This window comes from Hemitrygon akajei, chromosome 3, assembly GCF_048418815.1.
Source record: "Hemitrygon akajei chromosome 3, sHemAka1.3, whole genome shotgun sequence".
Classification (NCBI taxonomy): Eukaryota; Metazoa; Chordata; class Chondrichthyes; order Myliobatiformes; family Dasyatidae; genus Hemitrygon; species Hemitrygon akajei.
Window position 1 is genome coordinate 206,123,274 of NC_133126.1, and position 22,679 is coordinate 206,145,952.

Here is a 22,679-nt window from a genome sequence, read left to right on the forward strand (position 1 = left end):
ACTTTAGCTTCTCCTCAAATTTCAGGGTGAATTCGATAATATTATAATCACTTACCCCATGGATCCTTTTACCTTAAACTATCTAATCAATTCCAGTTCATTGCACAACCCCCAATGCAGGCTCAACCGTGAGCTGGTCTAAAAAGCCATCTCATAGCAACTTTAGAAAGTCCCCCTCTTGGGATCCAGTGTAAACCTGATTTTCCCAATCTACCTGCATATTGAAATACCCCAGGACTATTGTAACATTACCCTTTTGACATATATTTTCTATCTACCATTTTAATTTGTAGACCACTTCCTGTTTGGTGGTCTGTATATAACCCCCTTAGGGTCTTTTTACCCTTGCAGTTCCTTAACTCTACGCACAATGATTTAACAGCTTCTGAATCTATGTCACCTTTCTAATGATTTGATTTCATTTTTTACCAACAGAACCAGGCTTACCTGCCTGTCTTCATGACAGATTGCCTTTGTAAACCAAATGTCTCATCCTCAGCACTATCATTCCAGCCCATCCCCCTGCCAAATTATTTTATACCATCCCGAACAACTCTACCAAATCTGCCCACAAGTATATTGGACTCACTCGTGTTTCAGTGTAACCTGTCCCTTCTGTATAGGTCGTATCTTCCCCAGAAGAGATCCCAGTGACCATAAATCAGAACCCCTGCCCCCTGCACAAGCTCTTCAGCCTTGCATTCACCTGCCAAATCATTCTGTTCTTACCCTCATTGGCACATGGCACAGGCTGCAATCTAGAGATTACTATGCTGGAGGTCCTGTTTTTCAACTTTCTACCTAGCTCCCTAAAACCTCTCTTCAGAACCTCCTCACTTTATCTACCTATGTCATTGGTGCCAATATGCACCAAGTCTCCTGGCTGCTGATTCTTGCCTTTGAGAATACCATGGACTCAATCTGAGACATCCCTGACCCTGGCACCAGGGTGGCAACATACCATCCAGGTGTCTCTATCGTGCCCCACAGAATCTCGACTTTGTTCTTCTAACTATGGAATCTTCTATCACCACTGCAGTCCTCTTCACCTCTCTGCCCTTCTGAGCCACAGCACCAGACTCGGTGCCAGAGACCCAGTCGCTGTGGCTGTCCCCCTCAATAGTATCTAAAGTTGTATATTTATTATTGAGGGGAATGGCTATAGGTATACTCTGCTTTGGCTGTGCATTTCCCTTCCTTCTGACAGACACACAGTTACCTTGGGGAGACTACCTCCTTCCTTGTAGCTCCTATCTATCACCTCCTCATTCTCTTGTATGAGTTGAAGGTCATCAAGCTGCAGCTCAGTGCACTTGGTGCAGATGTGTTTATCCAAGAGAGTGAAGGTCTCCCAGACTTCCTACATCGCACACACAGTACAAATCATTGTCACTGGAGTGATTCTCACTACAACAGCAGTCCACTAGTCACAGGCCTCCAGTCAGAGAGGCAACCATCTATTAGGGCTGTCTGGTTTCTCTCACAAAGCCAATGTCTAATCCGGTTTAGTAGCACGTCTTTAAATTACCTTACAAATAGTTTCTGATGTCAGGTTCACCGGCCTATAATCTCCTGGTTTATTTTAGAGCCTTTCTTAAACAGCAGAACAACATTATCTATCCTCCAATCCTCTGGTAGCTCACCTGTCGCGAAGCGGCCTGGTTGAGGGAAGTGCCTGGTGTGAAAAGTCCTAGTCTTTGGCTCGAGAGATTCTGGCAGTTTTGGCGGTTGGATAGTGCAATCAAGAATTGATTAGCAGTTGATTGGCAATCAAGATTTGAATAGCTCAGACTCAGCAGAAAACAGCTGATTGATTCAATATAAGAAGGCACAGGCAGTGGTGAGAAGAACTATATGTCAAGCAAAAAGGGAAAGTTGGAGGAGTTTTTGCAACAAAGTAGATAGATAGATAGATACTTTATTCATCCCCATGGGGAAATTCAACATTTTTTCCAATGTCCCATACACTTGTTGTAGCAAAACTAATTACATACAATACTTAACTCAGTAAAAATATGAGTCTAAATCACTATCTCAAAAAGCATTAATAATAGCTTTTAAAAGTTCTTAAGTCCTGGCGGTTGAATTGTAAAGCCTAATGGCATTGGGGAGTATTGACCTCTTCATCCTGTCTGAGGAGCATTGCATCGATAGTAACCTGTCGCTGAAACTGCTTCTCTGTCTCTGGATGGTGCTATGTAGAGGATGTTCAGAGTTTTCCATAATTGACCGTAGCCTACTCAGCGCCCTTCGCTCAGCTACCGATGTTAAACTCTCCAGTACTTTGCCCACGACAGAGCCCGCCTTCCTTACCAGCTTATTAAGACGTGAGGAGTCTCTCTTCTTAATGCTTCCTCCCCAACACGCCACCACAAAGAAGAGGGCGCTCTCCACAACTGACCTATAGAACATCTTCAGCATCTCACTGCAGACATTGAATGAACAACGCCTGTGGGAGAGGTATGGGGAATGATTAAGAGGACGGAAGGAGATAGAAGGGATTGGGAATATCCAGTAATGATATCTGAGGAGGAAACAGCAGTCTCCAGCAGGGATAAGGCTGAGCTCATGGCCAAGTAATTTGTAAAGATACATAGTTCAGAAAATTTGTCTGAAGAAGGGAGAAGGAGAAGGGAAAGAACAATGAGTACCCAGGTGTGTTAAACAGGAGGGAAGAAACAGATGATATAATTGATGATCCATTTACTTTGGCAGAAATGGTGAGAGCAATAAAGAGATCAAGACCAACCTCCCCAGGGAAAGATCTAATATGCTATGTTATGCTAAAAATTTAGGAGAAGGAGCACTCTTGAAGTTACAGCATTTTATAACAGAGTGTGGGAGGAGGGAAGATTACCAACTGCATGGAAAGAAGCAGTAGTAATTCCAATAAGGAAACCTGGCAAAGATCCATCAAAACCCACTAGCTACAGGCCAATAGCACTAACATCAAATATATGTAAGGTAATGGAAAGGATGATAACAGAAAGGATATCGTATGATCTTGAGAAGAGAGGAATGCTGCCAAGTTATCAGAGTGGTTTTAGGAAGGGAAGGAATTCCATGGATTCAGTGATAAGGTTAGAGACTGAAATAAGAAAGGCTCAGGCAAATAAAGATTCAGTAGTTGCAGTGCTTTTTGACATTGAAAAAGCCTATGATATGATGTGGAAGGAAGGATTATTAATTAAACTGCACAAGATTGGGGTTGGGGGAGAGTTTTTAATTGGATTAAAGATTTTTTGTTTGGTAGAAAAATTCAAGTTCGGATTGGATCAGAATTATCAAAACAGTACATAGTGGGAAATGGCACTCCTCAGGGTAGTGTGATTAGCCCGTTACTTTTCATCATCATGATCAATGATGCCTTCACAAAGGTACCAGTGGATATAGGTAGGTCACTGTTTGCGGATGATGGGGCCTTGTGGAAAAGAGGCAGGAGCATGGAGCATATAATCAGGAAACTACAAGGAGCAATTGATGAAGTGGTAGAGTGGGGTTATGATTGGGGATGTAGATTTTCAGTAGAAAAAACTCAAACTGTATTTTTCACTAGGAAAGGAATTGAGGTAGGGAAGAAGTTAAGGATGTATGGGATTGAATTAGAAAGGGTTGGATCATTTAAATTTCTGGGAGTTATATTTGATTCATGATAAACATGGGCAGGCCATATCAGGAAAGTTGAGGAGAAATGTAAAAAAGTAATAAACGTGATGAGATATTTGATTGGTAGGGAATGGGGAGCAAGTTATTTAACATTGAAGAGAATGTATGTGGCTTTAGTAAGATTTGTGTTGGATTATGGAAGTGTAGCATATGGATCAGCAGCTAGGTCTCTTATAAGGAAACTGGATGTAATTAAGGCTCAGGTTTTGAGAGTGTGCAGTGGGACTTTTAAAACATCACCAGTATCAGCCCTGAAGGTGGAAATGGGAGTAATGCCTTTGGAATTAAGAAGGATGCAATTGATGGCAAACTACTGGGCTAATTTGCAGGGACACAATGATTCTCACCCTGCTAAAGGAGTGTTGCAGGAGTCCTGGGAAAATGGGAGGTTTCAGAGGGAAAACTTTAGTCGGGTAGGGAATGATATTGCTAGAGAATGTGGAGTGTTTGATCTAAGGATAAGTCCTTTAGTAGTTTATCCGGTTGTAGCTCCATGGAAGCTTGTATGGCCTGATGTAGACTGGCATTTGTTAGAGGTAAAAAGGAAAGGAAAGTATAAAACTGATTTGGTAAGTGCATTTAACTGTCATGTGATGGAAAAGTATAGTAATTATACTCGAGTCTATACAGATGGTGCTAAGGAACCTGAAACAGGAGTGACAGGGTTTGGGGTGGCTATACCAGCAAAAGCAATTGCAATCAGCAGAAGAACATCTGATAAGTTAGCGGTGCATGCAGTGGAGATGATAGCAGTGTTGGTTGCGTTGCGTTGGGTGGAGAAAGCTAGACTAGTCAAAGCATTGATATGCTCAGATTCATCTTCAGTTCTAGCAAGTTTAAGGTCTTCTCACTCAAACAGCTGGCAAGATGTACTTCATGAAGTCCTTCAGTCAGTTACGAGTTGCAAATCAGGGAGGTCAGGTTAAATTTCTATGGGTTCCAGCTCATGTAGGCGTGAAGGGGAATGAAAGGGTGGATGAGTTGGCAAAGAGGGCATTAAAGAAAGAAAATATAGAAATGCACTTTGGTATCAGTAAAGCAGAGGTTAAGTATGTAATCTGGGTAAAAATCAACCAAATGTGGCAAGAAAGATGGAACAGGGAGGGAAAGGGAAGCATTTATATCAAATACAAAAAAGTGTTACAGGTACTAGGGTAGGTAGTAGATACAGAAGAGAGGAAATTGTGTGGACTCGGTTAAGGCTGGGGCACTGTGCACTAAGCCAAACATTGAAATTGATAGGGAAACACCAGACAGGATTGTGTGAGGAATGTCAGGAAGAGGAGTCAGTAGAACATGTAGTTCTGAGTTGCAGGAAGTATGGGATACAGAGAGAGGTGATGAGAATTAATCTAAGGGAATTGGGGGTGCAGGAATTCACATTAAAAGGGTTGCTGGGCATGGGTGAGAGCACAGGTTAGGATATATTTAGCTTTCTTAAGGGGTACAGGGTTTTTTTTATAGGATATGATGGATAACAGGAATAGGGTACTAGGATGGCCAAAGATGTGAGGATAAAGTGTAGGTTAGGGTATGTGTGTGTGTGCAATTGGGTGAAGGGATTTAGAATGTGAGTCTATCACACACTCCAGAGCAGAAGGTGGTGGTAATGCACCATTAAGTTGGGTGCTAACTGCCATAAAACAATAGAGGGAGGGGGAGAGGAGAGGGAGGGTAAGGGGGAGAGGAGAGGGAGGGAGAGAGAGAGAGAGAACAGCGAGAACAGCTGATTGGGCAATTGAGGTCAGGTGACCAAGCAGCTTGCAAAGCTCAAGCAAATAAAAAGAGGGAGAGCTCTAGCGGAGAGGCCTGGTCGAGGGAAGTTCCTGGTGTGAAAAGTGCTAGTCTTTGGCTCGAGAGTCTTCGGCGAGGAGGCTGAGGGAGGAGACTACGCCACAATTGGAGAGGGTGAAGACATGACTGCTAAGCTGATTCAGTGTGCTATGTGCATGATGTGGGAGGTCAGGGACACTGATGGTGCCCCCGGCTGCTGCAGCTGTGGAAAGTGTGTCCAGATTCAGCTTCTGAAGGAGCATGTTGCAGCACTGAAGAAAGAACTAGATGACCTCAGGTTTATCCGCGAAAACGAGGGTTTTCTGGACAGGACCTACAGTAAGGTCGTTACACCGAGGATACCGGAAGAGAGAAAGGGGGCGATGATGAGAAAGGAAAGGATGCTTGAAGTACAGGAGACCCCAGGGGATGTACCTCTCGTAAACAGGTTCACCCTCTTGGAAGCTGTCAGGACAGAAGATACTGCCAGTCTGAGAGGCGGACAGGTCTGCGAGTTGAAAATTGGTGTAGAAGCAGAGCCGAGGAGTCAGACATCAGTAAGAGCCGTGGTAGCAGGGGACTCCATAGTAAGAGGTACGGAAAGGGGTTTCTATGGCAACAGGCGAGATTTAAGGATGGTTTGTTGCTTCCCTGGTGCTAAGATCCAGGACATCACGGACCAATTGCAGGGAATCCTCAAGGGTGAAGGTGAACAGCCGGAAGTGGTAGTGCATGTTGGCACACATGACATCAGGAAGAAGAGGAAGGACATTCTGCAGCGGGACTTCAGAGAACTCGGAAGAAGGCTGAAAAGCAGGACTTCCACAGTGGTTATCTCTGGTTTGCTTCCAGTTCCTCGTGCTGGAGAGGGCAGGAACAGGGAGATAATGGATCTGAATGTGTGGCTGAGGAACTGGTACAGGAAGCAAGGATTTACATTCTTGGACCACTAGGGTATGTTTTGGGGTAAGGATAAATTGTACAAAAGGGATGGGTTGCACCTTAATAGGCAGGGGACCAGGATTCTGGCAGGAAGGTTTGCCACTGCAACACGGATGTGTTTAAACTAAGTAGTGGGGGGAGGGGATGAACTGGAAATATAAAGATGGAGTTAAAGGGAAAGTGAAAATAAGAGAAGTTAAAAAGGACAACAGAATCAATGGAGTAGAAAGCTCAAGAAGAGATCATACAGTGTGGCCAAGTGAAATAGGAATTGATTTGAAAGGTGAGGGGAGTAACGAATTAAAAGTATTATATATGAATGCATGAAGTATAAGGAATAAAGTAGATAAGCTTGAGGCTCAGTTGGAAATGAGCAAGTACGATGTTATGGGAATAACAGAGACATGGCTTCAAGCGGACAGGGCTTGGGAAATGAATATTCAAGGATATACGTCTTATCGAAAGGACAGACTGACTGGCAGAGGGGGTGGGGTGGCTCTGTTGGTGAGGAATGATATTCAGTCCCTTGCGAGGGGGGACATAGAATCAGGAGATGTAGAGTCAGTATGGATAGAACTGAGAAATTCTAAGGGTAGAAAGACCCTAATGGGAGTTATCTACAGGCCCCCAAACAGCAGTCTGGATGTAGGGTGTAAGTTGAATGAAGAGTTAAAATTGGCATGTCGCAAAGGTAATGATACAGTTGTCACGGGGGATTTCAACATGCAGGTTGACTGGGAGAATCAGAATGGTACTGGACCCCAAGAAAGGGAGTTTGTGGAGTGCCTCCGAGATGGATTCTTAGAACAGCTTGTACTGGAGCCTACCAGGGAGAAGGCAATTCTAGATTTAGTGTTGTGCAATGAACCAGATTTGATCAGGGACCTCGAGGTAAAGGAACCATGAGGAGGTAGTGACCATAATATGATATGTTTTAACCTACAATTTGAGAAGGAGAAGGGAAAATCGGATGTGTCAGTATTACAGTTGAACAAAGGGAACTATGGAGCTATGAGGGAGGAGCTGGCCAAAGTTCAATGGAACAATACCCTAGCAGGGAAGACAGTGGAACAACAATGGCAGGTATTTCTGGGAATAATGCAGAAGGTGCAGGATCGGTTCATTCCAAAGAGGAAGAAAGATCCTAAGGGGAGTAAAGGGCGGCCGTGGCTGACGAGGGAAGTAAAGGACAGTATAAAAATAAAAGAGAAGTATAACATAGCAAAGATGAGCGGGAAGCCGGAGGACTGGGAAGCTTTTAAAGAGCAACATAAGATAACAAAAAAGGCAATACGCGGAGAAAAAATGAGGTACGAAGGTAAACTAGCCAAGAATTTAAAGGAGGATAGTAAAAGCTTCTTTAGGTATGTGAAAAGCAAAAAAGTAGTTAAGACCAAAATTGGGCCCTTGAAAACAGAAACGGGTGAATTTATTATGGGGAGCAAGGAAATGACAGATGAGTTGAACAGGTACTTTGGATCTGTCTTCACTAGCGAAGACACAAACAATCTCCCAGATGTAATAGTGGCCAGAGGAACTAGGGTAATGGATGAACTGAAGGAAATTTATATTAGGCAAGAAACGGTGTTGGATAGACTGAGTCTGAAGGCTGATAAGTCCCCGGGACCTGATGGTCTGCATTCCAGGGTACTTAAGGAGGTGGATCTAGAAATCGTGGATGCATTGGTAATCATTTTCCAATGTTCTATAGATTCAGGATCAGTTCCTCCGGATTGGAAGGTGGCTAATATTGTCCCACTTTTCAAGAAAGGAGGGAGAGAGAAAACAGGGAATTATAGACCAGTTAGCCTGACGTCAGTAGTGGGAAAGATGCTGGAGTCAATTATAAAAGAGGAAATTACAACACATTTGGATAGCAGTGGAAGGATCAGTCCGAGTCAGCATGGATTTACGAAGGGAAAGTCATGCTTGACTAATCTTCTGGAGTTTTTTGAGGATGTAACTATGAAAATGGACAAGGGAGAGCCAGTGGATGTAGTGTACCTGGACTTTCAGAAAGCTTTTGATAAAGTCCCACTTAGGAGAATAGTGGGCAAAATTAGGGCACATGGTATTGGGGGCAGAGTACTGACATGGATTGAAAATTGGCTGGCTGACAGGAAACAGAGTAGCGATTATCGGGTCCCTTTTGGAATGGCAGGCTGTGACCAGTGGGGTACCTCAAGGCTCAGTGCTGGGACCGCAGCTATTTACAATATACATTAATAATTTAGGTGAAGGGATTAAAAGTAACATTAGCAAATTTACCGATGACACAAAGCTGGGTGGCAGTGCGAAATGTCAGGAGGATGTTATGAGAATGCAGGGTGACTTGGACAGGCTAGGTGAGTAGGCAAATGTATAGCAGATGCAGTTTAATGTAGATAAATGTGAGGTTATCCACTTTGATGGCAAGAACAGGAAGGCAGATTACTATCTGAATGGTGTCAAGTTAGGAAAAGGGGAAGTACAATGAGATCTAGGTGTTCTTGTACATCAGTCAATGAAAGCAAGCATGCAGGTACAGCAGGCAGTGAAGAAAGCTAATGGCATGCTGGCCTTTATAACAAGAGGAATTGAGTATAGGAGTAAAGAGGTCCTTCTGCAGCTGTACAGGGCTCTGGTGAGACCACACCTGGAGTATTGCGTGCAGTTTTGGTCTCCATATTTGAGGAAGGACATTCTTGTTATTGAGGGAGTGCAGCGTAGGTTCACAAGGTTAATTCCCGGAATGGCGGGACTGTCATATATTGAAAGATTGGAGCCACTGGGCTTGTATACACTGGAATTTAGAAGGATGAGAGGGGACCTGATTGAGATATATAAGATTATTAAGGGATTGGACACGCTGGAGGCAGGAAGCATGTTCCCGCTGATGGGTGAGTCCAGAACTAGAGGCCACAGTTTAAGAATAAGGGGTAGGCCATTTAGAACGGAGATGCGGAAAAACTTTTTCACCCAGAGAGTGGTGGATATGTGGAATGCTCTGCCCCAGAAGGCAGTGGAGGCCAAGTCTCTGGATGCTTTCAAGAGAGTTAGATAGAGCTCTTTCAGATAGCGGGGTCAAGGGATATGGGGAGAGGGCAGGAACGGGGTACTGATTGTGTATGATCAGCCACGATCACAGTGAATGGTGGTGCTGGCTAGAAGGGCCAAATGGCCTACTCCTGCACCTACTGTCTATTGTCACTAAGGATGATTTCAGTATCTCTACTGGGCCTCCTGCAATTTTTGCACTTGCCTCCCACAGGTTCTGAGGGAACTCCTTGTCAGGCCCTGGGGATTTATCCATCCTAATTTGCCTCAAGACAATAAACACCTCTTCCACTTTAATCTCCATAGGGTCCATGACCTCAGCAATGCTTTGACTCGCTTCTATAGATTCTGTGTTCGTCTCCTGAGTAAATGCAGATGCAAAGAATCCATTTAAGATCTCCCTCATCTCTTTTGGCTCCATGCATGGATTACCATTTTAATGTTCCAGAGGACTAGTTTTGTCCCTTGCAATCCTTTTACTCTTAATATATGTGTAGAATCTCTTAGGATTCTCTATCACTTTGTCTGCTAGGGCAGCCTGATGCTTTCAACATGTATGAGAAGTTTAGATAGGTAAATGGATGGTCAGGGTATGGACAGCTATGGTCCAGGTATAGATCGATGGGACTAGGCAGTTTAAATAGCTCGGCACAAACAAAATGGGCCAAAGGGCCTGTTTCTATGCTGTATTTCTCTATAACAATTTATAATGAACAATTAATGTACTAACCGGTACATCTTAGGACTGTTGGATGAACTCAGCAGGTCAGGCAGCATCCATGGAAAAGAGTACAGATGACATTTTGGGCTGAAACCCTTCTGCAGGTCTGCCAAAAAAATGCTGAGGAGTAGCTTTAAAAGGTGGAGGAAGGAAGAGAGAAACACGGTTATGAGTGAAACCTGAAGAGGGAAGGATGAAGTAAAGATCTAGGGAGTTGATTGGTGAAAGAGATACAGGGCTGAAGAAGGCAGAGTCTGACAGAAGGCCATGGAAGAAAGAAAAGGGTGGGGGAGCACCAGAGGGAGGTGATGTATGGGTAAGGAGATAAGGCAAGAGAGGAAAAAGGGGATAGGGAATGGTGAAGGGGGGAGGGATTACCAAAAGTTCAAGACATTGATGTTCATGACATCAGGTTGGAGGAGAATATAAGGTGTTGTTCCTCCAACCTGAGTGTGGCCTCATCACAACAATGGAGGAGGCCATGAATAGACATATTGGAATGGGAATAGGAATTGGAATTAAAATGGGTGGCCACTGGGTGATCACACTTCTGGTGGGTGGAGCATAGGTTCTTGATGAAACGGTCTCCCAGTCTACATCGAGTCTCACCGATATACACACTGGAAACACCAGACACCGTATATGACTCACAGGTGAAGTGTCTCCTCACTTGAAAGGATTGTTTCAGGCGCTGAATGATAGTGAGGGAGGAGGCATTGGGACAGCTGTAGTATTTATTCCACTTGCAAGGATAATGCCAGGAGGAAGATCAGTAGGAAGGGACAAATGAACAAGGGCATGGCGTGGGGAGCGATCCCTGTGGAAAGCAGAAAGTAGGGAGCAGGGAAAGATATGCTTGGTAGTGGGATGCCGTTGGAGATGGCAGAAGTTGTGGAGAATTATGAGCTGGATGGGGAGGCTGGTAGGGTCCCTTCCAGGTGAGGTGACCTGGGAGTGTTGAGGTCATAAACAATGTCCGGTGCTCCCTGTATGGCCTCCTATATATCGGCAAGACCCGATGTAGATTGGGAGATCATTGTGCCAAGCAGCTATGCTCTGTATGCCAAAAAGTTTAGGATCTCCCAGTGACCACCAATTTTAATTCCAATTCCCATTCCCATTCCGATATGTCTATCCACGGCCCCCTCCACTGCACTGTGGTGTTGAGGCGACACACAGGTTGGAGGAACAACACATCATATTCTGTCTGAGTAGTCTCCAGCCTGATGGCATGAACATTGATTTCTCAAACTTCCAGTTATGCCCCTCTCTTCTTCACTGTTCCCCATTCCTTTCCCTCTATCTTTAGATAGATAGATAGATAGATAGATACTTTATTCATCCCCATGGGGAAATTCAACATTTTTTCCAATGTCCCATACACTTATTGTAGCAAAACTAATTACATACAATACTTAACTCAGTAAAAATATGATATGCATCTAAAATCACTCTCAAAAAGCATTAATAATAGCTTTTAAAAAGTTCTTAAGTAGTTTACTTAAATACATTGAGTCCTAACCCCGGCACTTTAACATATCTTACTCCTGGCGGTTGAATTGTAAAGCCGAATGGCATTGGGGAGTATTGATCTCTTCATCCTGTCTGAGGAGCATTGCATCGATAGCAACCTGTCGCTGAAACTGCTTCTCTGTCTCTGGATGGTGCTATGTAGAGGATGTTCAGGGTTTTCCATAATTGACCGTAGCCTACTCAGCGCCCTTCGCTCTGCTACCGATGTTATACTCTCCAGTACTTTGCCCACGACAGAGCCCGCCTTCCTTACCAGCTTATTAAGACGTGAGGCGTCCCTCTTCTTAATGCTGCCTCCCCAACACACCACCACAAAGAAGAGGGCGCTCTCCACAACTGACCTATAGAACATCTTCAGCATCTCACTACAAACATTGAATGACGCCAACCTTCTAAGGTTCTTCTAACCTTCTAACCTCCTTTGCCTGCCCATCACTTTCCTCTGGTGCTCTTTTTCTGGTGATCTATACTTTATTAGGAGCTTGCAGTGATTTGGCATGTCAACAAATACACTCAAAAACTTCTATATTGTACCGTGGAGAGCATTCTGACAGGCTGCATCACTGTCTGGTATGGAGGCTCTACTGTACAGGACTGAAAGAAGCTGCAGAAGGTTGTAAATCTAGTCAGCTCCATATTGGGTACTAGCCTACAAAGTACCCAGGGCAACTTTAGGGAGCGGTGTCTCAGAAAGGCAGCGTCCATTATTAAAGACCTCCAGCACCCAGGGCATGCCCTTTTCTTACTGTTACCATCCGGTAGGAGGTACAGAAGCCTGAAGACACACTCTCAGCGATTCAGAAACAGCTTCTTCCTCTCTGCCATCGAGGAGGAGGTACAGAAGCCTGAAGGCACACACTCAGCGATTCAGGAACAGCTTCTTCCCCTCTGCCATCTGATTCCTGAATGGACTTCAAAGTTTTGGACACGACCTCACTTTTTTAATAGACAGTATTTCTGTTTTTGCACTTTTAAAAAAAAATCTATTCAACAGATGTAATTGATGTACTTGTTTATTTATTATTATGTTTTATTTTATTTATTAATTATTTTTTCTCTCTGCTGGATTATGTATTGCATTGAGCTGCTGCTGCTAAGTTAACAGATTTCACATCACGTGCCAGTGATAATAAACCTGATTCTGATTCCTCCCCTCTTTACTTTCTTCCTGTCCTCTTCTATCAGACTCCCCCTTCTCCAGCCCTGTAGCTCTTTCACCAATCAGCTTCCTAGCTCTTTGCACCCTCCCCCTTCAGGTTTCACCTATCACCTTGTATTTCTTTCTCCCCTCCCCCCACCCTTTAAATCTATTCCTCAGCTCTTTTTCTCCAGTCCTGCCGAAGGGTCTTGGCCTGAAACGTTGACTATACTCTTTTCCGTAGATGCTGCCTGGCCTGCTGACTTCCTCCAGCATTTTTTGTGTGTTGGTTGGATTTCCAACATCTTCAGATTTTCTCTCGCTGTGTCAAGATCGTTGCTACTTCTCAATTAAATATCATTGTACCCTCTGTAAAACAGTCTGTGAATGTTGCATAAAAGAATCGATCTACGCTAGAGTAGGTACAGAGGAGATTCTCGAGGATGTAGCCTCTGATAAGACTATTAGACCATATGACGTAGGAGCAGACTTGGGTAATTCATCCCATTGAGTCTGGTCCACCATTGAATCATGGCTGATTTATTATCCCTCTCAACCCACTTCTCTGACTTCTTCCCATGACCATTAACACCCTGACTAATCAAGAACCTATCAACCTCTGTTTTAAATATATCCAATGATTTGGTCTCCAAAGCAGTCCGTGGCAATGAATTCCACAGATTCATCAATTCCCCTGGCTAAAGTAATTCCTCCTAATCTTTGTTCTAAATAGATGTCCCTCTATTTTGAGGTTGAGCTGTCTGATCCTAGACACCCCCACTATTCTAAACATCCTCAACACATCAATTCTGTCTAGAGAAAGCAGCTGATTGGGCATTCGAGGTCAGGTGACCAAGCAGTTTGAAAAGCTCAAACAAATAAATAGAGGGTTACCTCAAGCGGAGCGGCCTGTGGAAAGCAGCCAGTGAGTGAGTGGGCCAGTGAAGGAGTGGAGATTTGAGGCTTTGACTCAAGAGGCTTCGATGAGAAGAGGCGGCGGACGAGCTTCACTCCAAGTGAGGTAAGGCCAGGTAAGTTCCTTTCAAAGGAGAAAGTTTCAAAAGTTGAGGCAAGTATTGGGTAGGTCATGGCAGCTGAGATCAGCCCCGTGGTTTGTTCATCCTGCAGCATGTGGGAAATCAGGGATACTTCCAGTGTCCCTGACGACTATGTGTGCAGGAAGTGTGTCCAACTGCAGCTTCTGGCAGACCTCATTGAGCGTCTGGAGCTGTGATTGGATTCATACTGGAGCATACGCGATGCTGAGAAAGTCGTGAATAGCACGTTCAGTGAGTTGGCCACACCGCAGGTAAAGGCTACACAGGCAGAAAGGGAGGGGGTGGCCACTAGACAGCGTAACAGTAGGCAGGTAGTGCAGGAGTCCCCTGAGGTCATCTCCCTCCTAAACGGATATACTGTTTTGGATACTGTTGGGGGGAGATGTCTCATCAGGGGAAGACAGCAGCATCCGAGTTCATTGCACCATGGGTGGCTCTGTGGCACAGGAGGGAAGGAAAAGGAGTGGGAGAGCTGTAGTGATAGGGGATTCAATTGTAAGGGGAATAGATAGGCGTTTCTGCGGCCGCAAATGAGACTCCAGGATGGTATGTTGCCTCCCTGGTGCAAGGGTCAAGGATGTCTCTGAGCGGCTGCAGGACATTCTGGAGTGGGAGGGTGAACAGCCAGTGGTCGTGGTGCACATAGGTACCAACGATATAGGTAAAAAATGGGATGAGGTCCTACAAGGTGAATTTAGGGAGTTAGGAGATAAACTAAAAAGTAGGACCACAAAGGTGGTAATCTCTGGATTACTATCAGTGCCACGTGCTAGTCAGAGTAGAAATAGGAGGATATTTCAGATGAATACATGGCTTGAAAAATGGTGCAAGGGGGGAGGGATTCAAATTTCTGGGGCATTGGAACCAGTTCTGGGGGAGATGGGACCGGTATAAACAGGACGGTCTGCACCTGGGCTGGACTGGAACCAATGTCCTAAGGGGAGCGTTTGCTACTGCTGTTCAGGAGGCTTTAAACTAATGTGGCAGGGGGATGGGAACAAGTGCAGAGAGACAGAGGGGTGTAAAATGAGGGTAGAAGCAAAAAGTAGTAAGGTGAAAAGTAAAAGTGGCAGGCAGGCAAATCCAGGGCAAAAAGCAAAATGAGCCACTTTTCAACATAATTGTATAAGGGCTAAGAGTGTTGTAAAAACAAGCCTGAAGGCTTTGTGTGTCAATGCAAGGAGCATTCGTAACAAGGTGGATGAATTGAATGTGAAGATACTTATTAATGAATATGATATAGTTGGTATCACAGAGACATGGCTCCAGGGTGACCAAGGATGGGAGCTCAACATCCAGGGATATTCAATATTCAGGAGGGATAGACAGGAAAGAAAAGGAGGTGGGGTAGCATTGCTGGTTAGAGAGGAGATTAATGCAATAGAAAGGAAGGACATTAGCCTGGAGGATGTGGAATCGATATGGGTAGAGCTGCATAACACTAAGGGGCAGAAAACGCTGGAGGGAGTTGTGTACAGGCCACCTAACAGTAGTAGTGAGGTTGGGGATGGCATTAAACAGGAAATTAGAAATGCGTGCAATAAAGGAACAGTAGTTATAATGGGTGACTTCAATCTACACATAGATTGGGTGAACCAAATTGGTAAGGGTGCTGAGGAAGAGGATTTCTTGGAATGTATGCGGGATGGTTTTCTGAACCAACATGTCGAGGAACCAACTAGAGAGCAGGCCATTCTAGATTGGGTATTGAGCAATGGGGAAGGGTTAGTTAGCAATCTTGTTGTGCGAGGCCCCTTGGGTAAGAGTGACCATAATATGGTGGAATTCTTCATTAAGATGGAGAGTGACATAGTTAATTCAGAAACAAAGGTTCTGAACTTAAAGAAGGGTAACTTTGAAGGTATGAGATGTGAATTAGCTAAGATAGACTGGCAAATGATACTTAAAGGGTTGACGGTGGATATGCAATGGCAAGCATTTAAAGATCGCATGGATGAACTACAACAATTGTTCATCCCAGTTTGGCAAAAGAATAAACCAGGGAAGGTAGTCCAAAAAAGGAACATATAAATTAGCAAAAAAAAAAGCGGCACACCTGAGGACTGGGAGAAATTCAGAGACTAGCAGAGGAGGATAAAAGGCTTAATTAGGAAAGGGAAAAAAGATTATGAGAGAAAGCTGGCAAGGAACATAAAAACTGACTGTAAAAGCTTTTATAGATACGTGAAAAGAAAAAGATTGGTCAAGACAAATGTAGGTCCTTTACAGTCAGAAACAGGTGAATTGATCATAGGGAACAAAGACATGGCAGACCAATTGAATAACTACTTTGGTTCTGTCTTCACTAAGGAGGACATAAATAATCTTCTGGAAATAGTAAGGGACTGAGGGTCTAGTGAGATGGAGGAACTGAGGGAAATACATGTTAATAAGGAAGTGGTGTTAGATAAATTGAAGGGATTAAAGGCAGATAAATCCCCAGGGCCAGATGGTCTGCATCCCAGAGTGCTTAAGGAAGTAGCCCAAGAAATAGTGGATGCATTAGTGATAATTTTTCAAAACTCCTTAGATTCTGGATTAGTTTCTGAGGATTGGAGGGTGGCTAATGTAACCCCACGTTTTAAAAAAGGAGGGAGAGAGAAACCGGGGAATTATAGACTGGTTAGTCTGACATCGGTGGTGGGGAAAATGCTAGAGTCGGTTATCAAAGATGTGATAACAGCACATTTGGAAAGAGGTGAAATCATCGGACAAAGTCAGCATGGTTTGATAAAAAGAAAATCATGTCTGACGAATCTTATAGAATTTTTTGAAGATGTAACTAGTAGAGTGGATAGGGGAGAGCCAGTGGATGTGGTATATTTAGATTTTCAAAAGGCTTTTGACAAGGTCCCACACAGGAGATTAGTGTGCAAACTTAAAGCACACGGTATTGGGGGTATGGTATTGATGTGGATAGAGAATTTGTTGGCAGACAGGAAACAAAGAGTGGGAGTAAACGGGTCCTTACCTTTTCAGAATGACAGGCAGTGACTAGTGGGGTACCGCAAGGCTCAGTGCTGGGACCCCAGTTGTTTACAATATATATTAATGATTTAGATGAGGGAATTAAATGCAGCATCTCCAAGTTTGCAGATGACACGAAGCTGGGTGGCGGTGTTAGCTGTGAGGAGAATGCTAAGAGGAAGCTGGGTGACTTGGATAGGTTAGGTGAGTGGGCAAATTCATGGCAGATGCAATTTAATGTGGATAAATGTGAGGTTATCCACTTTGGTTGCAAGAACAGGAAAACAGATTATTATCTGAACGGTGGTCGATTAGGAAAAGGGGAGATGCAACGAGACCTGGGTGTCATTGTACACCAGTCATTGAAGGTGGGCATGCAGGTACAGCAGGCGGTGAAAAAGGCCAATGGTATGTTGGCATTCATAGCAAAAGGATTTGAGTACAGGAGCAGGGAGGTTCTACTGCAGTTGTACAAGGCCTTGGTGAGACCACAGCTGGAGTATTGTGTGCAGCTTTGGTCCCCTAATCTGAGGAAAGACGTTCTTGCCATAGAGGGAATACAGAGAAGGTTCACCAGATTGATTCCTGGGATGGCAGGGCTTTCATATGAAGAAAGACTGGATCGACTAGGCTTATACTCACTGGAATTTAGAAGATTGAGTGGGGGATCTTATTGAAACGTATAAAATTCTAAAGGGATTGGACAGGCTAGATGCAGGAAGATTGTTTCCGATGTTGGGGAAGTCCAGAACGAGGGGTCACAGTTTAAGGATAAAGGGGAAGCCTTTTAGGACCGAGATGAGGAAAAACTTCTTCACACAAAGAGTGGTGAATCTGTGGAATTCTCTGCCACAGGAAACAGTTGAGGCCAGTTGATTGGCTATATTTAAGAGGAAGTTAGATATGGCCCTTGTGGCTAAAGGGATCAGGGGGTATGGAGAGAAAGCAGGTACAGGGTTCTGAGTTGGATGATCAGCCATGATCATACTGAATGGCGGTGCAGGCTCGATGGGCCGAATGGCCTACTCCACCTATTTTCTGTTTCTGTATCTAGGCCTTTCAATATTCGATAAGTTTTAATAAGATCATAAGACCATAAGACTTGGGAGCAGAATTAGGCCTTTCAGCCTGTTGAGTCTGTTCTGACATTCCATCATGGCTGATCCCAGATCCCACTCAACCTCATACATCTGTCTTCTTGCCCTTTGATGCCCCGACCGATCAAGAAACTATCAACTTCCAGCTTAAGTATACCCACGGACTTGGCCTCCACCACAGTCTGTGGCAGAATATTCCACAGATTTACTACTCTCTGGCTAAAAATCTTCCTCCTTACCTCTGTTTTAAAAGTTTGTCCCTCAATTCTGAGGCTGTGCCCTCTAGTTCTGGATACCCCCACCATAGGAAATATTCTCTCCATATCCACCCTCTCTAGTCCTTTCAACATTCAGTAGGTTTCAATGAGATCCACCCTCATTCTTCTAAATTCCATTGAGTACAGCCCCAAAGCTGCCAAACCCTCCTCGTATGTTAACCCCGTCATACCCAGAATCACCCTTGTGAACCTCCTCTGGACTCTCTCCAATGACAACATATCTTTTTTGAGATATGGGGCCCAAAACTGTTGACAATAATTCAAGTGCAGCCTGACTAGTGTCTTATAAAGGCTCAACATAATCTCAAACAACAACACACACATAATGCTGGTGGAACACAGCAGGCCAGGCAGCATCTATAGGGAGAAGCGCTGTCGACGTTTCGGGCCGAGACCCTTCATCAGGACTGACCGAAAGGAAAGATAGTAAGAGATTTGAAAGTAGTGGGGGGAGGGGGAAATGTGAAATGATAGGAGAAGACCGGAGGGGGTGGGATGAAGCTAGCTCTTATCATACATTTCCCAGTACTGCATTCCACCTGCCATTTTTTTTGCCCATTCTTCAAATTTGCCTAAATCCTGCTGCAATCACATTGCTTCCTCAGCACTACCTACCCCTCCACTTATCTTTGTATCATCTGTAAACTTTGCCACAAAGCCAATGATTCCATTATCTAAATCACTGAAAGGCGTGAAAAGTAGTGGTCCCAATACTGACCCCCTGAAGTTTACCACAGCCAACCAGAAAAGGCCCCTTTTATTCCCACTCACTGCCTCCTGCTTGTTAGCCATTCCACTATCCATGCCTGTATCTTTCCTGTAAAGTCATTAGATTTTGTCTTTAAGCAGCCTCATGTGCGGCACCTTATCAAATGCCTTCTGAAAATCCAAGTAAATGACATCTTTGTCCACCCTGCTTGTTACTTCCTCAAAGAACTCTTAACAGGTTGGTCAGGCAAGATTTCCCTTCACAGAAACAGTGCTGACTTTGACTTATTTTATCATTAGTCTCCAAGTACCTCGTAACCTCATCCTTAATAATAGACTCCAACACTTTCCCAACCATTAAGGTTAGGCTAACTGGCTAGATAGATAGATAGATAGATAGATAGATAGATAGATACTTTATTCATCCCCATGGGGAAATTCAACTTTTTTCCAATGTCCCATACACTTGTTGTAGCAAAACTAATTACATACAATACTTAACTCAGTAAAAAATATGATATGCATCTAAATCACTATCTCAAAAAGCATTAATAATAGCTTTTAAAAAAGTTCTTAAGTCCTGGCGGTTGAATTGTAAAGCCTAATGGCATTGGGGAGTATTGACCTCTTCATCCTGTCTGAGGAGCATTGCATCGACAGTAACCTGTCGCTGAAACTGCTTCTCTGTCTCTGGATGGTGCTATGTAGAGGATGTTCAGAGTTTTCCATAATTGACCGTAGCCTACTCAGCGCCCTTCGCTCAGCTACCGATGTTAAACTCTCCAGTACTTTGCCCACGACAGAGCCCGCCTTCCTTACCAGCTTATTAAGACGTGAGGCGTCCCTCTTCTTAATGCTTCCTCCCCAACACGCCACCACAAAGAAGAGGGCGCTCTCCACAAATGACCTATAGAACATCTTCAGCATCTCACTACAGACATTGAATGACGCCAACCTTCTAAGGAAGTATAATTCCTTTTGTTTTGCCTTCCTCCCTTCTTAATGAATCAAGAGCAATCATGCCAGAATCAAGTGATTCTTGAACGATCATGACCAATGCATGTGTTATCTCTTCAGCAACCTCTCTCAGGACTCTGGGATGTAGTCCATCTGGCCCAGGTGACTTGCCCAGCTGCTACCATCTGGGAAACGGTACCACAGCATAAAAGCCAGGACCAACAGGCTCCAGGACAGCTTCCCCCACCAGGCCATCAGACTGATGAACTCACGCTGATTTGAGTGTACTCTATATTACATTGACTGTTCTATTTATTATAAATTACTATGATTGAACATTGCACATTTAGATGGAGAAGTAATGTAAAGATTTTTAGTCTTCATGTATATGAAGGATGTAAGAAATAAAGTCAATTCAATTCCACCTTAAGACCTTTGAGCTTGTTCCCTTGTAATAGCAATGGTACTCACTCCTGCTCCCTGACACTTACGGACTCTGGCACACTGTTAGTGTCTCCATCATTCTTCTAATGAGGATCCTCCCTCATTCTCCTGAACTCCAGTGAGTACAGGCCAGAGCCATCAATCACTGCTCATACGTTAGCCCTTTCATTCTCTGGACAATTTTCATAAACCACCTCCAGACCCTGTCATGGAACATTTCAGCTCTTAGGAGAGGCTGGATTTGTTTTTGTTGAAGTGAAGGAGGCTGGGGTGGGGGGGGGGGGGGGATCCAGTTCAGCTTTGCAGAATTATGAGAAGCATCTTGAGTCATAGAAAAGTTAAGCACAGAAACAGGCTCTTCAGCCCATCTACTATAAGCCAAAATCATTGAAACTGCCTACTTCCATCAGTCTGCATCAGGACCATAGTCCTCCATTTCTTACTATCCATGTACCTATCCGAACTTCGCTTAAACATTGAAATCAAGCTCGCATGCACCCTATGAGTAAAGGAATTGCCCCTCAAGTTCCATTAAACTTTTCACTTTGCTCACTAAACCTATGACCTCTGGTTGTAGTGGCACCCAACGTCAGTGGAAAAAGCCACTATAGACAGTTTACCCCTGAAGCAGACGTGGCGCAACTTGGGTAAAGAATTGTTGCTAGGTTTTGTTCATCCAGAGGCACATTCAGTCTGGAACAAACTGCCTGCGATGGTGTTGGAGGCAGAGAGTCTTGGCATTGTAAAAATACTTATCTAGATGAACACTTGAATTACCATGGTATAAACGGGGAGAAAATTCAGAAATCAGGGATGCAAAGGCACTTGGGAGTCCTCATCCACGATTCCCTAAAGATTAACATGCAAGTTGAGTTGGTGGTAAGGAAGGCAAATGCAATGTTAGCATTTATCTTGAGAGGATTAGAATGTCCGAGGAGAATGGTTTTGCTCTGTCCCTTTTGTGCACTATATTCTACGGTGATAGTCTAATTTCAATACTGTTTTTCTCCAGGTACGTACACCTGTATGGAGAACAGCTTTTGGGTGAATGATGAACTGGGTACTGATCTCCCTACCTGTTATCCAGGTAAGGCTGCTCTTGGGCATGTTTTTGCTCTTGGTTGACCTCAGTCAGTAAACAACCAGTTACAGTTCCGGTTCATTGGAACACTTCAGAACCAGGACATTTTGGCCCAATTAAGTGGCTGCCCCAATTAGCTGAAGTTTCATGGAAAGTTAAAAAGATATGCAAAAAAAAACCTGAATAACAAATTGTGTATTTAAATGAAATACAGAACAAATTAGAACACTACTGACACTACTACAGAACTATAAAACTGAGTATTAGTTCCTAATGTTGATGGAGGAATTTATCCGCGTGTCGTTCTTTTGACTGTAAGTGAACAAAATCAATACACCTAGTACAGATAATGAACTGCCTTCATGCAATGCTTTTGATGATTGCATCCCCCAAATCTTCATTCTCATTGTAATATTCAAGATGATTTTTGATACCTTCAATTCTTGATGCAGCAGTGAAATTGTTGAATATTCACTCTCAGCCATTTCTGGAATCTCCAAGCTTGAATGATTGAAACCACAGTAAACAAAACCATTATGAATTGTCTCATTGCTTATTTCTTGTCAATTGTCAGTGACAAAAATATCTGCTTTTTGAACACAAAATTATGTAACTGATGCTGTTTTAAAAATGTTTGCTCTAATCATGGTGTAGTGTGTACCAGCTCCACAATGACACAAAACTGCCACTGGTTAGAAACTGTTCAGCAACAGTCTCTTGTCCCAAATATACAGCACAGTGTCCCAAATAAACATTAGCTTTTGTTTTTTAAAAGTTGTCCCAAATAAGTGGCTGCCTTGGTTAGCTGATGGCTCAATTAACCGGACTGTACTGTATGAAATATTGTCAGCTGTGTGCCACTCCATAATGTGCGATCAAGGGATGGGCATTCAGGGCCTGAAATGTGCATTTAGAACATAGAACATAGAATAGTACAGCACATTACAGGCCCTTCGGCCCACAATGTTGTGCCGACCTTCAAACCCTGCCTCCCATATAACCCCCCATCTTAAATTCCTCCATATACCTGTCTAGTAGTCTCTTAAACTTCACTAATGTATCTGCCTCCACCACTGACTCAAGCAGTGCATTCCATGCACGAACCACTCTCTGAGTGAAAAACCTTCCTCTAATATCCCCCTTGAAATTCCCTCCCCTTACCTTAAAGCCATGTCCTCTTGTACTGAGCAGTGGTACCCTGGGGAAGAGGCGCTGGCTGTCCACTCTGTCTATTCCTCTTAATATCTTGCACACCTCTATCATGTCTCCTCTCATCCTCC

General features: G+C 43.9%; 1 protein-coding gene across 8 annotated transcripts in view; it reads left to right on the top strand.

Annotated features, from left to right (window-relative positions):
- Positions 1-22,679, top strand: part of masp1 (MBL associated serine protease 1) — a 370,450-nt gene that overhangs the window by 170,783 nt on the left and 176,988 nt on the right. For 7 of the 8 annotated variants that reach the window (XM_073041736.1, XM_073041738.1, XM_073041735.1 and 4 more), the window contains exon 10: positions 21,331-21,405. In XM_073041736.1, coding sequence (XP_072897837.1) covers positions 21,331-21,405 — 75 coding nt within the window. Of the gene's footprint in view, positions 1-19,994; positions 20,174-21,330; positions 21,406-22,679 lie in introns of those variants that run through there. The other variant, XM_073041742.1, reaches the window with a different exon arrangement.